The 18,009-nt window shown below is 38.1% G+C and overlaps 1 protein-coding gene across 10 annotated transcripts in view; it reads right to left on the reverse strand.

Moving 5' to 3' along the window:
* The window catches only part of ANKS1B (ankyrin repeat and sterile alpha motif domain containing 1B), a 406,799-nt gene that overhangs the window by 4,587 nt on the left and 384,203 nt on the right, over positions 1–18,009 (reverse strand). For 9 of the 10 annotated variants that reach the window (XM_054280464.1, XM_054280403.1, XM_054280419.1 and 6 more), the window contains 2 exons: positions 7,801–7,887; positions 3,129–3,266 (listed from right to left, as the gene is read on the reverse strand). In XM_054280464.1, the coding sequence (XP_054136439.1) occupies positions 3,129–3,266; positions 7,801–7,887 (225 nt within the window). The remainder of the gene's footprint in view (positions 1–3,128; positions 3,267–7,800; positions 7,888–18,009) is intronic. The other variant, XM_054280411.1, reaches the window with a different exon arrangement.

The following is an 18,009-nucleotide window of genomic DNA, read 5'->3' on the forward strand; positions in this document are numbered from 1 at the left end:
AAATGGACAAGCATTGTATTTCATGCCTTACACTTTAATTTCCCTGAAGAATTTCCATTCCTTTTTTTATCACTCTTGTATACTGACACAATCCAAGCTAAATTCAGCATATTTTGCTCATTATAAGAGCTTCTTATAAAGGTGCCAGTTCTGCTCTGTGTCAGGTCAGACAGAAAACAATAACACTCCTGCTCTGGGACTTGCTCTCTGCTGTTACAACTACAGTCACAACAGCAAGCCAGCCAAAATTTTATAGCTTCCCAAATAAAAATGCCTGATTTAATTGCTGTAGTCTCCAAATTATCTCCCCTTTAACTTCAAGGGAAACTGTCCAGAATTGAAAAACACCAAGGCTGCACTTTGCCAGTGGAATAATAAAAGAAAAACTAAAGAGCCTGTTATAAAGTGCTCTGCCTTTTAGTGGAATGCTGGCCAAGGAATTAAGAGCAACAGAGTATAGTTGTTAAAAATGTAGAGAGTAATAAAATTTCAAATGGAGTGTAATTTAAGTGGGATATTCTAAAGAGAGATGTCTTTAGAATCAGAGAGCCTACTATATCATGATGGGATTGTCTGCAGTGGATATTATTAATATTACTGAGGAATCCATCAGCAGGACAAGGTGTAGGAATGGCTTGTTGGAGAATATGCAGGCTGCATATTCTGAGAAAATACACCACCCAGCTTGGCACACAAAAAGATCACTGAGACAAGCCTGAAAATTCAGGAGATAGGACCAGAGACAGACTGAAAGTTTGCCAGACTGAGCCATAATTTAGTTTAAGTCCTGCATCTTGTATAAAATCACTATTATCTGTTTTCCTTTGTTGTCTGTAAAATCAAAAAAACAGGAGTGCCTGGGACCTGAAAACCATAAGAAACATGTAACTGCTTCTCTGGTTAATAAATATTTGAAATATAGCAAATAAAATAGAACATCCACTGTTCTGTTCAATATTTGAAATGCAAACTGAGACATAACTTGTACATAAATTTCATACATTGTATACTGTGGTAGAGCCTTGACAAAGGGAAGTCTGGAAATGGAGGCAAGGCGGGCTTTAAAACTGTACCTTGCGAAATTTTAAAAGTTATCTGGGAAAAACCCCATAAGTAACTAAAGTTGGTTTGAGGAATTTCCCAAATAATAAATCCTCTTCTTCCCTCAACCCTTTTCCTCTTCAATATTCTGTAATAATGTCTGATGTTTCTGCAATTTTGATTGTAGAATTTTAACTCTGAGTTAAATGTACAGTTACTCCTACATAGTATCAGTAATGCTTGTGGTTGCATATGACTACACCAAAATACTTCCCTACCTATAAATAATTTATTCTTGCCCACATTTCCTGAGAAACTGAAGAACCCAAGAGAGTGATATTTTTCATAACATTGCATATATTGTATTACCAAAATATATATGGTTTAAAATGCCTTACATCTTATTGTGGATTTATACCATTTTAAACCTTAATTTTCTTAAAATGATTGTACTTCTACCCATTGGCAAATGGGTTGAATTGTTTCTATTAGCAAATGGGACAATCAGTTTAACATTAGGCTTTAAATAGAAAATTTAATTCACGCTGTGCTTGCACCCATAGCTGCATCTAGCATAGTTTTTATGCATCTAGCTAGTTTTTATAGAGCTCTTACTTGCATCAAAAATGCTAGCTACTGAGGGGAAAAAAAACAACACAAAAAGATATTTGAGTAGGTAACACCCAATTGAGGATTAGGTTGCAGGAGAAAACTAACTTAAGACAGTTAAAGTTTCCATATTGCTTAAAATAGCCATTTAAAGTGCTTGGGATATTAAATGTTCCTCCTAAAGTACAGGAAGTGGGCAAAATGTAATTATTCCTGGATCACTTTTCTTCCCTTGCCAAGAAAGGAGATGAATTTCATCTGCAATACCTGAGTCTATATTTCTGCTTGATTACTAAACCTATAAATGAAACTGCAGTACTTCAAAACCATTAAGTGGAATTTAAATAGACCAGGAGAAATAATAACCTCACTCAATCAGTCTAATTTCAGTTGTTCACACATCACTAAAACCTGTATCATGTAGCATCTTGTTGATCATTTTCTATCTATTTTTAACACAATTTTAAAGTTTTCCTACTCCCCTACATTTAGTGGATACTAAAATGTCAGCAGAGAATTTAAATAACAAAAGCACTCAACCAAAATGCTAGAATTCCTCTAACCTACCTGTACATCTTGTTATTTAAATTCTCCCACACACTATTGCTGTTCAGGTTAACTATTTTCCCAGTTCCAAATAAAAAGATGCAGTTCAAAGTACCCTGTTCTTTTGATTTAACCTATTTATATTCATAAAAGCATGTTTCAAGAATTCATACACATTATACTCTATTAAAATATTTTTTCCTGAATGAGTTTGAAGTTTTAATAGCACCTTAAATTTCTCTTGTGCATAACTCAAAGAGTAAGTTTCCTTGAAAGTTTTGGACCATAAATTTGGTGAACTTAGTTCACCAAATTGAGCGGAAAACTGCATAACTGATTAATTGGTATGTGTTCATGATTTCTTGAAACAATAATAGTTTGTGTATCCCCACATGAAAAATATAAGTATAGGAAGAAATGACTAATTTTCCATCAATATAATAGGAGCTCCAAGGACTTTTGCTGAAGTAACATTTTGAGATATGTAGGCAAGAATTACAGAACAAGGAAATAAGAATTAAATAATTAATTTGCTACTTTCAAAATAAAGGCAATCTTTTGGTGTGTACTGACATTTCAGAATGGCTGGCCAAACTTACTTGTTACAAACTTTTGGAAGCCTTAGGCTTGTAGCTTAGGTTATGAGAATTACATGTCCAGACTTGCATGAAAAGCCACTCACTAAGTTTACAGTTAATGGCTGAGGTGACAGAGGTGACTTATTTCCACTGGGAAATGAGATATCAAAGAAAATCTTTGCTCTGCTCCAGAAATGTCCCTTTGCTATCCCATAGTGATCTTTTCCTGGGGTAAATTAATGATGCCTTCCACTAATCACCATGAATACATCCTAAAAATGTTGTAACAGAGCTAAGTGACTATGACAAATAGAAAGAACCATTAAATGAAGTATCTTCATACTATAAACTGACCACATCAAATGCAGTGAATACGTGGCAGTAGTGGTGATTGGTCTTCAAGTCTTTAGTGATGTACGCAAACGTAGAAAGGTCCTCGGGGTCTTGTGCAGCACAGGAAATGTTACGGATTTCATGTTCAGCAATAATATTCTGTTTAAAAAAAAATGTTTTCAATCAATTTAAGAATTAAATTTAAAAAGGTGCAGGTTTAGATTCACATTTGCATTGATCTACTGTACCACAGTATTTCAGAAACGTCCTAATAAGAAGAGACTTAATATATCACATGTGATATCTTACACAGGTATTCAGAATTTTGACCCTCTCCAATTGCCAATTGTCTGGTAGGAAACCATTATATTCTAGAGTCTTCCCTATGAGACCACTTGTGCTTTGCAGTTTATTCAGGTTCCTTTGACAAAGAGACATCTTTCCTGGCACACAGGACACAACTTCATAAGATGCTGGTATATGGTGCTTCGAAATTGTATTAATAGGTACAATTTCAAAGCGCTATACCAGCATTTTATGAAGTTCTGGGCTTTTGTATAAAGATCAAAATGGGACACTGTTTCAGTCTACTGACAGACAGGATCTGCTGAAACCCAGCAAGCTCAATGGGCAGGGTTTTGAACACACTATTTGACAAATTTTAGTTATAATTCTTCAGGAGGAAAAAAACCCCACCAAACACCCCTTACAATTGAAACTGTGAGAAATTTCAAGGATTCTGATTACTAAAATAGCAACTACAGCTTATCTGCACTTACTGACAGCAGCATCCTGTAGGAGAGATGCAGGAAAATGAAACCATTCATGCACTGAGCCACACTACTTGCAACAGCCACTGTAAGCTATAGCACACTACTGGGAGAGAGGGGGGCATGTCTGTCCAATGGAATAAAAAAAGGCTGTCTTAAAGCTTTGGAGGAAATTATGAATACTCATTATATAAACTGCTGATGTGTTATTACTGTGCTCAGGCCAAGGGAACCATGAAGCCAGAGAAGAAGATACAGCAGAGTGGCTTATGATGAGGCCTTGCTTCAGCAACACACATGTTTCAAGTGGTTTGTTTAAAGAGAAGAATGATTCATTGAATAGGAATTTACTTAGGGGTTATTTTATATGACTTCTTGAATTTTACCCCTGCTGGCTGTAGCTCTGGCATTTCCACAAAAGCCCACAGTGACATACCCTGCTGCAGCATGACATCACTCCTGCCTCATGGAACAGGTGACACCTGTAGTGTCCCAGTTCCTCACACAGCCACCACTTGCTGCTGCCATGGTGATATCTGTCCAAGTTAAAACAATCTCTGAGCATATCTGGTTTTCCCTCACCCCTTTCCTTTCCTTCCTACCTCATTTCCTTCACTTCCTTTTTTTATTTTTTTTTTTAAATACATGCAACTAAGTTACTTCAGATGCTTTGCTGTATCTTCTCTCATTTGCTAAGTGGCAACTTTCCCCCTTGGACGTAGGTGCCAAGTTAATGAAAAGAAGTATTAACATATCTAATTGAAGAAATCATGACTTAGGAAAAATCCTAATAAAAAGCATACCAAATTTCATATTATGGAAAAACTGAGATAAGGAAACTTTACTGAAGAAAAGAAATAATCCTCTTAAATTGTTGCAACATACTTGATTATTTCTGTTTAATGCATTATTCATAAAGATGACAAAACCAGTACTTGTGTTTCAATATATGCCAATTTATAATGACATCTATAATCTCTGCTCAACAATTTCTTGCTTTTTATGTTACTTGAAGCATTTTATTTTCTTTGTTCTCAAATTGATAACTTTTACCCTCAATAAAGATTTTGATGAGAATTAGAATTATACCAAAACCAGGGATTTAGATATCCACAGATGGAATTGTAATGCACTGTCATTGATGTAGTGTTGGCAACACTGTAGTTCAGAAAGCAGAAAGAATTCAAGCTTGGAAGGTGTTAAAATCATGTGCGAAGTATTTATGCCAAATCATGAGCCACAATGTAATCACCTGAATTTATGCAGCATATGTGGAAAGGGCTCTGCTATGCTGAAACTTTTTCTAGGTGACTTGGGGTTGACACAAGGATTTACATTAATTATTTTAATGTTTTAAATTTAAATCAAGTGAATTTTAGAAACATACACATATCAAATCTACTTTGAATAATATAAAGTATACCTACATGAAATCTTCTAGATAGAAATTGGTAGTGAAATTGAGGTTTTTCCCTAGCTGCTCTAGGATGTCCTCTGTGATCTCCTTTCAAAATTAAACATTTTTCAGTGCATGCCTTTACTGTCTCCTACTGTCACATTTCAGTAGACCACGGTCTTATTCTGTAGGAAGTAGAAGGCTATGAACCAGCTTCCTGTTCTGGGTACATTCCTCAGACACTGACTGACACTGCACAGTTGTTCTAAAAATTGTCTTTCACTCTGGCAAGAGAAACCTCCAGTGCTTCTCAAAAAGTGGGGAAGCTGAAAGTCAGTTGTGGTTCTGCCAAGGAAATACCTTGGAGAGACCAGGCTTTTGCTAAGCAGCCTTCCTTTTGCTTGCCTAACTCATGCCAGCCAATCTCCCTTCTGGCAGAAATCACCCAGAAGTTTGGGTGAGCTGTGAGCCATGAGAAAATGCTGCGAGTCTGCTTTCTCCTAAGCACTAATTTGTTTCTGGCCTCCCTTGCACAGAAATGGTGTCATGCCAAACTCCGAGGTGCCACTGAAATAGCTGTCATGGCATGAGGTCAGGGCCCCTTCGTCACCTGAAACTTTGCCTGCTATGACTGGGAGGACAAATTCTTAGCTTGGTGGCACAAAGGAAAAGGATGGGCAGCCATGAGAGCTGAGTTTCCAAGCACAGAACTGCTAGCTAGTTTTGTCAACTATAAGCTCATATGGAAGCAGCACAGGTCTGGACAGCCTCTCACCTTAGACAGGGCTAATCTGTCTGGGTCTTGAAGGAATTGGGAACAGCACTGTGGACAAGGATGATAACAATGCTTCTGGGAGAGTTGCAGGCTATTACCTGGTTTTTACAGAAGGGAAAGGCAGTGCAAATTCTGAACTAGAGAGAAAACAATCTACTGCTTGAGAAAAACATTGGACTGTTGGCATATTTAACTCCATCAAATATATCTGTTGCACCACTAGGTTTCAGTGGGACATCTAGAGTCAACTAATGCAATTTGCCAAACTTCTTTCAGCTTTCCCTCTTACATAAGACTCTATGCACTGTGCAAAGAGACACAAGAAGCTCCTTTTGTTCTCCTGGGATTTTTTGTAAACCTAAGGACACTGCAGTTACATCCTTTATGCTACAGAGGAGATTTAAGAGCTAAAATCAGTATTATCCAAGTTGGAGTTAATGCATTACAACATCCTGATTTATGCCCTACACATCAGAGAACATAAAAAGAATGAGGGTTGTAGAAGCTCAGTTTTGAATCAGTGGAAGGAGAAAGGAGCAGACAGGAACTCCTGGTTCCTCTGCTCTGGCAAACACGCCAGACTTGAAACAACAGTAATTTCACCTTAATTTTCCCATTATGCCATCTTCTAACTCTAAATATGGCTTCCAAACTCTAGCAGAAGTTCACAAGACTGCTTCCATCCACTACTTAAAGCACAGTTCTAGTTAAACTTCAAAACTGACTGATTTGGCAAGCTTGAAGGCTATTGGGTTAGGTGTACTGTGTGGTCTGAATGTTCAGCAACACAAAGCTGCTATATACATTATTAACCTGGTCAGGTAGCTGGGCTGTCAGATTTATTTTCTATATTGCTTAGTCAGTTTTAGTCACATAGCAGAAAATATAATTTCTTTCCTGTTCATATAAAAGCACCAGTATGGATTGTATTTCCTTGCCATTTTAGACATACAAAGAAGAGAAATTAATGCATTACTTTACTTCTCTTCACAGAGTTTGTACATTTTACTTTGGCTAAGCAATAATCCATTGCTCTATCCATCACTGAGTTCTCTGATCTCTTAACTTCTGCTTTTGTGGTTTTGATTGGGGTTTTTTAAAGATTTGAATGTATTTAGAAATGTAAGAGACAAAGCACATGAACATTGCCATACAGGAAGATGAAAAGAAAAAGGAATAGCAACAATTAAGAAACTGCTGCAGTTCAGGAAGTTAAATGGCTAGCATCAAGAAAACAGCTCACAGAAAGGCTGTGGTATTTGAATGTCTGGAAAGGACATTCAAGGCTTGTGTTCCTTATTCTTAGAATGGCTGGCCCTGGATAAAACTGCTTCTTTATTCTTTATTCAGACATCTTTTTTTTTAAAAATTAAATTATATTATGAACATATACACACACACACACACACACACACATCACATATATATATTCTACATATTTATGGAACTGTATAGGAAAGAATATGGTAGAGGATTCCACAGAGGCTCCCTGCTGAACATCTTTTGTGATAAGCTTGCATATAAGAGCAGAATGCTGGACACAATGTTCTCCAAATAAGCCATTAAAGCTGCTTCACTTGCTCTCCAGACTGAGTTTGACAATTACATTACATCCATTTTGGGCAAGAGGAGAAAAAAATGAGAGGAAAACACAAAATGCAAATCTGCTCCCTCTCTGGCCCGGCCTTTATAGGTATTACTATTACCCCTAGTTGTAAGAAACAAAAGGTAATATTCAGTAATTGCACATACCTTATTTGTAGCATCAATAAATTTGACTCCCTTGTAAGAGACAGACAGGACAATAGTTGGTACTTTCTTCATTTGTTCTGTAGACTTCTGAAATCAAAACGAAGATACTATTATTCTTAGAGTTGTGTTGCATTACAATAACAGTGCTCTCTTCTTCTGATTAAATACCTAATTTAAATAAATATTTTACTTTTTCTTCAGCCAGCTGTGCTCTGGGTTTATGGTCTCTTGTAGTTACAAAACTAAAATAGCTTTAAGTTTATTGTGAGGATAATAAAAATTCTCCTTTTTTTTTTTAGCACAATGAGAAGAAAATAAAGTAACTTTTCCAGGCTTAAAAAAAACAGTGTTTCTCAAAATATGCCTCATCCACTGCTGCCTCCCTCCCCTCTCCTGCCCTTCCCAGCTGTAAGAATCAACAGGACAGTACCTCTTGTAGTACCATTTCTTTGCTGCAATTAGTTGTTATTTAGAAATATTTCCCTGTTTTTCCCTTCCTGCAGCTGTATTTGTGCCATGAGGTATCCTTGCAGCCCGCCAGGCCTGCCAGTCAGTCTGTCAGCCCAGCGCTGTATCTTGTCAGTCTGTCTGTCTGCACTTCAGTGCAGCTGCTACTGGAGGCTGCTTTACACATGAATTAGCACTGAGGCTCATTCTGCATTCTCTCAGTGCCAGGTTCTCCTACCTACAGTTCATGCCCTCCTATAAGATTGTTTTTCCTTTTATGCTAGTCTTCAGCGTGATGCACACAGCAAACATATTTCCCGCTGAACAGACTGGGAAAATATTTGGGGCAGATTTAAGTTCTCTGCAGAAAAAAAATGTTCTTTAGTTTACAGGTAAAATTTACTAGAACAACCCCAAAACCAACAAAACAAAACTCCCAAATGTGGCATAATATTTTATAACTGATTTGAATTATTTTAAGGTCGACAACAATGATGGACTAGACTATTCTACACATTAGACTATTCTATGGTAACATTCAGAAAATGCTTATTTATGGGATTATCTGCAAAAAAAAAAAAAAACAAACAGAGATCAGTCAAATATTTTCCTGAGAGGAAATGAACTATTGACAGTTACAGGTAAACATGAAGAAACATCAGCACACAGAAGGAGAGTGTAAACACACTGACAAGCCCAGAACTGGCACATAGGAAGATCATCAAAGCAGCTGAACAAAAGTAGCACTGGTGGCTTTGTATTATTCAAAAAAAGCCCAAAGAAGCAGAGATGGAAACTTGAAAACACAAACTGTAACTAAAAAATACGTTTGAAAAAATAGGCAATGCTAACGCTAGAGAGCAAAATAAACAGAAACTTAAAACAAAAAACCACCCTGTGATGTCGTCTCCTTATTGGTTCTTGATCCTCCCAGAATCAAACAAGGCTCCATTTCTGTCAGCATAAAATTCAAAGCTACAGATCCAGCTATGTTCTGCTATTAGTGTCCATGCAGGCTAAGACCTCATATTAAAGTTTCAAGGAGAGCCCCACCCATCTGTGTAATAGAGAGGATTGCTGGATCTCTCTGTATCAAATGACGAGAGACTTGAGACAGCAACCAAGAGTCAATTTACCCCAGAGAAAACTCCTTTCACCCAGAATGCTCGCCCCTTTTGAGAAATGAAAGCTTAAATGATAAAACATCCTGAAGAATTTTAACAAATTCTGAAGAAGGACACTAATCTGATTTGCATGCCTCTGAACTGAGTGGAGTGGTATCCCTGCCAAAAGTAGAGCAGGCAGCTACCTGTGTGTATATATGTGTGTCACTTTAACAGATCTTTAAAAAGATCTTTTCATAAAATTCAATTTCAATGCACAGAAAGCATGACAGTGACTGTACAGAACCTGCAGTACATACATCTATCAAATAACAAGCAATAAACCCCATCTATGCTCATACTAGACAAAATAGTCACAAATACGACAATATCACTTTAATTGTGTGGCAGGGCAGCAATCATTCAACTTTTGTCCTTTCAATTTAGTCCAACAGCTACACACAAGAGAGCTTTCTTTTCCATTTTGATTATTATAATTACCTCCTTCCTTGCCTCCTTAACAGCAAAATTCCTTTTCTCCAACATGCTATACAAACACAGGTACTAAGTTCACATATTTTAGTTTTTCAGTATAATTCCCACTGTCTGGTATTTGCCATAAAGGTGAAGAATCCTGTTGGCTAGGCCACATTGTATTCATTACCTCTTTCCTCTAGACCTTTAGTTTGTAATTTAATCATCTTCATCTGCTCCACATTCACCTGGGTCTGTCTTGACCAGACCTGACCTCTAGTATTTAATCAGGGTTGCAAACTGCCAGAAGACTGTCTCTGAGTGAAACAGCTCATCAAGATGCTATTAAATTACAGCTGGAAAATTAGGAAACGAATCAGAGACTGATGGACATTTGTAATTTATTAAGCCAAACCATCTCAGCTGGTAAGGAGCACAGGCTATTCCTCATCAGCTTGCAAACCATACAAACTCCAGGATTTGTGCTGGAAGGTGTTCTGGAAGACTGCAGTCCAGTGTAGAATCCGGGGTAACAATTCTGCACTTGTACTCTCACTGAAACAACCTGCTGGGCAGTGGAATAACATCCTTTGTTATTACAACAGTGCCATCGAGAAAAGCACGCAGCTCTATTCCCTGGCTCGACTCTTAGTGATACAGTAACTGAGGTCCACCAGATAATTATAATTTCCAAGCAGTTTCCAGGCTTTAACAGTTTAGAGTTGTCATGGTGAGCTCACACTATTTGCTTGTTGTTCCTTTCTTTTTAATGAAGGAGTGGTGTGCCAGAATGAATTCAGAGATACAGTATGAATAGCTTTTGCTCAGGCCCTGTAGGTGCTTTGGCTCTGAATTCTAGGAAGCTGAGATGAAGTCCCACAGATTCCTTGGTCAGACATTTCACACCTCTGTGCAGGCCAAGTGGGCATCTCTGCCCATGTCTGTGCCCAGAATCTGAGAAGAAGGTGGGACACAGGAGTCAGTACTCCCTTTCCTCAGGCTTTTCAGGTTCTAGCCACTGTACCAACTCCATGAGGACACAATGAGATGCAAAATATTCTTGTCCATCTGGTGTCTCTATGGGAAGCACATGGACTTGAGCCAAAGTTGTAGGAGCCTCAGCTGAAGGCCGGCATTGGATGTCATGTGCATGCTGACATATGGTCTCATGCTCCAAGGCATGTTCATACCATAGTAGCAGGATTAGATTTCATCTCACAAAGAAGTAATCATAGCGACAGGACACTGTCTTTGGGCAACTGCTCACTAGCCTGGAACTGGTCATAGCTCCTGTGAACTCCACTGTTTGTGACTGTAACTGGCTCTTCATTTCAAGACGCTTCTTTAGGAGAATCACCTGGGTGAACAGCAAGCCTATTCCAGGCTCCTTGCCAGGGCCTGCTGCTGATCAGCTGGTCACCCACGTCAGGACAGATGTGCGTGCCCCATCTCCATGGGTGCACTGCTCCTGCAGGCAGGAGCCTCTGTCTGCACAGGCTGCACTGCCACAGAGACTGAGCTTTGGTGCCACCTCTGGAATCCTTGCTGCCAGACAGGTAAATGACTACGTGAAAGCAGGCCATGTATAATTCAAGAACCATAAAACAGGCTTGTGTGCATACACAGCAACATAGAAGAAAGTAACACCATCCTAAATCTAATGTGACATATGTGCCGCTTCCCCAGACTTCTCAAAAGACACAGAGCATCTTTCTCTTCAGAACAAGGAACATCTGGAGCACCAGTCTTGTCTGTATTTTGATGCAGCTGCTGCAATGAAGCTGCTTTATCCCCTCAGCACCCACAATGCAGATGAGGTGAGTGGAAGAAGGTAGAAGGTACCTTCTGCATAACTACCTGGTTACTAAAGTGGCTGCTTTTACAATAAAGGTCTGAACTTGAGACTGTTCTGAGTTTGCATCTGAACCCACTGCTGCCATTATGTAGGAGAGTGCCAAAACCCTGCATAGGCTAGGAGAGTGCTGGTCCCAATTTCTCCTTTTGAAATGGGTCACAAGGAGATGCAAGAGCAGTAGTGCCAGAGAGAGCAAGAGAGGGAGTGAAATCTTGCTTCTCATCTTGTTCATGGGTTTTCTTTAGTTTCACTAAAAAAAAAAATCACTCTCCTATCCAGAGCCTAAACTTATTTTCATTTTACTACAAATTGTCTTAAGTAGGTAAAGCATTTCCACTTGCATATTGATTTTGAGTTAAAGGCTGTGCAGAACTGCTAGACATTTATTTAGAATGTAAAATAAAATCCAACTAATTTGTGATCCACCCTGCCAGCATGCCTAACAAATCTAGGTAGTTAACAATGACTTAAGAAGCAGAGGACTTAATAAAGTAATATAAACTAGCAGTTTATTTTTAAAAAACAAATACAAAACCTTCAACCCTGAAGGGCCTTTAACCTTTTCAAGACAGGATTGTACCTAATACCTTATTCTATGCAGAACTGAGAGCACTAATTCAAAATCTTTGAATGTTCCTGCAGTGTACAAACAAACCGTGGTATCTCTGGGCACACATCCACACAAAGCAGCTGAATAAGAAATTCAGAAACACACATAGAATGGTGTCCAAGTAAGATGCTAACAAATTCCCTTGATATACTGTCGCATATGGTGTAACACAGCCCCCTCTGAAAATTTTTCATCTCATTTATTTATTTTCTGCAAGAGGAAAGGGAATACACTGGTACTTCCACTTTGCTATGCTGATCACTTCAATATACTTATACATGCATTTATAACTAGATCACTCAGCTTTCATACAGTGGCCAAAATGAAACAGATTCACTTTTAGGTTTATATGTGATTATATTTGATATTGCAAATACACAGGAAAGAAATATTATTCAGCTATGACAAGTCACTAACAACCTCATACATACATAAATTCCAAGTAAAAGTTTATAAGCCTGTAAAATCTTAAGTCTTCATCTTGGCTTTCTACTTTTGCAAATGAATCTTCAGTCCTATATTGATTTTTAATATCTATATGAACACTGTAGCTGGCAATTCTATCCAATATGTATTTGAATCCACTTCATTATAAGAATCTGAATATTTTCCCAAACTGGTAGCAACTATTAATTCTAAATGGCATCAGACTGCACATTTTAAAACATGTGTTAGTACCACCTACTATCATACCAGTAAGTCTGGTATTTATTTAAGCTTATGAAACTTTACTAAATAGTCACAGAATCAGTGAAATCTCAGTTGGAAGGGAACCAGAAGAATAATTGAATCCAATCCAACTCCTGCCCAAAAGTTACACCCTTGCCTGAGAGCGTGGCCCAAACCCTTCCTGAGCTCTGCCAGGCTGGTGCTGTGACCACTGCCCTGGGGAGCTGTGCCAGTGCCCAAACACCCTCTGGGTGAAGAACCTTTGTCTAATACCCAACCTAAACCTCCCTGGACACAACTTCAGGCCATTCTCTGGGGTCCTGTTAGTGACCAGCACAGAGAAGAGAGCAGTGCCTGCCCCTGCTCTTCCCATAATGGGGAAATTTCAGACTGCCATGCAGGAGCTGCCCTCAGTCTCCTCTTCTCCAGGCTGAACAGATCAAGTGTCCTCAGCTGCTCCTCATAAGGCTTCCCCTCAAGGCCCTTCAACATTCTCATGGCCCTCCTTTGGATGCTCTCTAACAGCTTTATTTCCTTCTCATAGTGTGGTGCCCACACAAGACTCAAGGTGAGGCTGCAGCAGCGCGGAGTAAAGTGGGACAATCACCTCCCTACCTCCCTTGACCAGCTGGGGAAGAGGAGCTTGAGTGAATCTCTTTGACAAGATCATGCAGGAGATGAAATAGAAATAAAAAGTCTAAGTCCACACATGACCAGTTAGTTTTGAAGCCAATGTGCCTTTTAACAAATATTTACATACAATTATACAATCTGCTTTTTAACAAATACTAACTTCTCTCAGCCCAAAAAGTTTAAAAATGCATTACTGACATAATTTAACACTTCTTGGAATAAAACTACATCTGCAATCCTCGTGGTACAAATCTCTTTACTGCTCTACAATTAGTGGATGCCTCCAAGCTACATTGTTAATATGAACAGTGCACCTGGGGTGGTGCACCTAGTTGAGAGTGAGATGGTTTTTTTTTTTTGCAGTATCTCTGAACATTTCTCTGCATTCCAACTGCCCTTGAGATTCCTCTTAGCCAGAATTCAAGGACGCACAATCCTCTGAACACATGGTACAGCATGATGTGGATGTGCATAGAGACTGAATGTTCACAAGATCTTCCACCACTGCTTATTTTTTCCTTTTGAGTAATATCCATGTGCCTGTTTCACTGCAGACCCTCTGAAAGCAGTGGCCACACAAGAGAGAGACAGAGCTACAAGTCTCCAAAGAGCAGAGACTGAAGAATCTAAATCCCAAAATAGTGTTTGGTGCTGACATGGTATTTGCTGAGAGAGTTTCACCAGAAGGCATATGCAGACTTCTGCTTCTGGAGGAAAAATGAAACAGAGATTGAAAAGCAAGAAAGGGTTTAGCAGAAACAAGGAGATTGCCATCTAAATTCGGTTCTTTCCTTACATAAGAAGAAATGAAAGGAGGAAGAAAGGCCCTAGATGCTGCCTGTTTTCAGTGAGTCAACTCTGCCTCACTTTCCAGAGATAAGAGAATCAGATTTTATAGCAACTCCAACTTTGACATTTTGGTCTTAAGTCAGCAAGACATTGCACCAGCTTTGTGAACAGAATTATATTGCTGGTTCCTCAGAACTTTGACCTAAAATTTCAGAACCTATTCCTAGCAAGAAAATATTTAAGAAAGAAATATAATAGTCAGGAAGGTGGCAGGATCCAAGAACAGAATTAAGGTTCCCTTCTGCTGCAGTAAATATTTGACTGGTTTAGACAGTTCAGTTGGTGTGTGCAACATCAGTGATTTAACACAGCTGCAAAGAAAGAATCTACCTTGTTGCTGTGCTCATGCCAGTAAATATAAAACAATCCCCTTCCCACCTGTCAAGGAATTCCGATGTGTAAATGCCAAATTAAGTCTTCTGTAGAGAACAAGTCTCTTTCCAGCTCAAAATTTACTTTAACCCTTGCCTTTATTTTAATGCAATCTTATTCTCCTTTCATGTTCCTATGATAAATTGTGATGAAGGCAGCAATCTGATTGAAAACTCAACTTGCAGTATTTCCTATTTCACAATGAAAAAGATGAACTCTTAATTTCTTGAAGGCATCTCTCAAATATAATTAATGAATCTATTCTGGCCAGGACAGCAAGGTTTAATCTCCAAGTAGGAAAGGTCATTTACAGTGGGTGGAAATGGAAATAAGGAGACAATGCTGTGCACTAGAGAGGGAGTTTGTGAGAGAAAACAGCTGGAAACAAATAAGAAACTGTAAAATATAAAGGAGTGCAAATATATTAATAGAAAAGTGAAGTTCTTGACAAATATCCATAATTTTGCATGGTTACATGATTCTGCAGTTTGGATGGGGAAAAAAAAGATGTATAACCTTGACCCCAGTGTTGAGCTCCAGCTACTGCATCTGCATGGCTTTCCCCAAACAAATCCATCATCTGCCCTGCTAGAGCACATTGCTGCACAATGCTGAGAGGCACAGTGCATTTCCAAGAAGAGTTATTAACGTAAAGGTTCCCAGTTTTTTTTTGTTGTCGCTCTTTTGTTTTGTTTCTTTTTTTAAATTATTATTCTTGGTGGGTTTTTTACATTATAGAAGATTTAGGCTCTCCTTTCCCTTTTAAGCTATAAGAAGGAGGCTGCTGTAAGCCTCTCTGCAAAGAGACACAAGGGATATCCACATGACACTTCCCTGGAGAACCAAAACCATCAATTGCAATAATTGAAAGCCCTGGGAGCATCTACAACTAACAGTGAGGGATCTGCAGTCAGCAAACATGTCATTTTTGTTGTTTCTCTGTATTTATAAATGATTAAGGAAGATCAAGATTTTTTTTCACTGATACACTTCTTTCATCCTTGCGCACCTGCTGGCTGCAAGACATCCAGGGAATGTCAATGCTTTTGAGAGCAGCATTAGGTTAAAGATGGACAATCAAAAGCCACATTGACAGAAAAATTAGGTACCTAATTTGCATACATTCTCCATAAATCCACTATGTGGCTGAGTCCAGAAAGATTAAAAAAATTGTGGGGAGTGACCTCCACCTGGTACAAGTTTATATGTGACATATAAATCCCCATACCCAACATGTTTCAGATTGCAGCAGGCTGTAGTCTTGCAATATGTGCATGGAATAACAAATAAAATATCAGAATAAAAAAATACTGTTCTTTCACAATAGTAAACCCTATGTAAAGGTCTTGCTGCTTCTAGAGACACTGGACAAGTGTAAAGAATTCAGTACCTGAGAGCCAGACAAATAATACATCTAGCTTTTCACTTCTCTTTCTTGTAAGTGAAATGTACCTTTCAATACATTTCAAATAAAATGTAGCTATAACAGAAACCAGCTTTCCAATGACAACCCAAGGTTACTTAAACACAGTAATGAACACCGCAGAAAAATTTCAGGATGACTTTGGACAACCTGGACTCCCAATTCACTGATAAAAACTTTCAGGAGACATCCAGAGGGAGAAAGTTTTGGAAAAATATACATTTTCTCACTGGGAAACAGGCTAAAGTAATAATTTGTTCCCATTAAGTCAAACATTTTTGCTTTTGACTTGAATAGGAACATGATTAAAAGGATACATAGAAAGAACAGATGAAATCCTGATTAAAAACTGCTTTATTCAAATATCTTTGCAACGAAAAAACCCTGAAACCATAAAATAAACACTCTCACAGAACAGTTTTTTCAAAATAGAATGTAAAAAACAAATGTACATAAAACCCCATCACTGTATTATATAAGTGTCCTGTATGGCACTATAGAAAACTAGTGCAACTGCACTATTTATATAGGAAATGTGTATTTTAAATTAAATCTGTTTTCAAACACTTAGTTTTTCCAGTTGTATAATTTTAATTGGCCAAAGTTATTACTTATAGAAATATATATTAAAATGCCTCTAAATTATTTAGACTGCTTTTTTTGATGTTAAGTCTCCTAGTTCAGTCAGAAAACTTACTGAAGTTGTCATATACTACTATAGTGCCAAATTCTGCCCTAATTTCTGAACATGCATATGCCTAAAGAATCAAACTGCTAAGCCTGACATTTGAAAACTGGATTGGAAGATGGCATGCCTGCAGCCTCTATTAACTCCCCAGAACACGTGTATGCGATTGTAGATCCCTCTGTGTCAAATTGTTGGGGTTTTTTTCAGAGGAGTTTAAGCCCAGGTAAGAAATGATTAGCATGTAATTAGCTGAAAAGCCTCAGATCTTCAGGCAATCTATAATTGTGAATTACTGCCAGCCCTTAGCTAAACCAGCTTGTACGGAAGTCTGTGTGCTGCACATGTAACCAGCAGGAAATGGTTGTCTGATTGCATGAATTTTACACATCTTCCTGCTTTCTGGTCTGAATGTCACCTCTTGTGCTCAGAGACATCTTGCATAAGAGGCTCATGATACACAGAAGAAAAGATTTTGCTCATTCATCTAGGTAATTGCACAGGTTTGGTAGATTAGCAAACAATTATTTTCTTCATTAATTAATCATGCCAGCCATGATATGCTCACCATTGCTGGGAACAGGTGTGTTCTTATTACAACTACAGTTGGGAATAAATCAGACTATGGCTTGTTTTGCATTTCCAGCAGCAATGTTTCTTGGAGATAGACTACTGTAATTTTCTACAAACCAGTATCAGGCCAAAGAGCCACAGAAAAACATATTCTTAATAGTCTGAAGGAAACCTAGTTTCTTTTCCACCATGAGATGGAAGTGAGTTAGACCCCATTTCACCCTTTAATGAAAAAGCATATAAGTAACTAACAATTAAAGGAAATACTCATGTGAGTAAAAATTATCCATAAGATTATGTGACTGTTGGATTAGACCATATTTAAAAACCAATATGCTTGGTAACATGTTAAATATTTACTACTACATATTTAACACTGAAAATTCAATCTAGATTATCATACAAAAGCTATACATTCTGTTTATAAAACAACTGGATATGGGCATGCTTAATTGTGTGAACAGTACTTTGAAACATACTCAAAGATTCATGAGAAACATAACACAAACATTTGGG

The sequence above is a fragment of the Melozone crissalis genome, unplaced genomic scaffold (assembly GCF_028551555.1).
Source record: "Melozone crissalis strain CALT ecotype California unplaced genomic scaffold, PUWL_Pcris_2 ptg000004l_1, whole genome shotgun sequence".
Classification (NCBI taxonomy): Eukaryota; Metazoa; Chordata; class Aves; order Passeriformes; family Passerellidae; genus Melozone; species Melozone crissalis.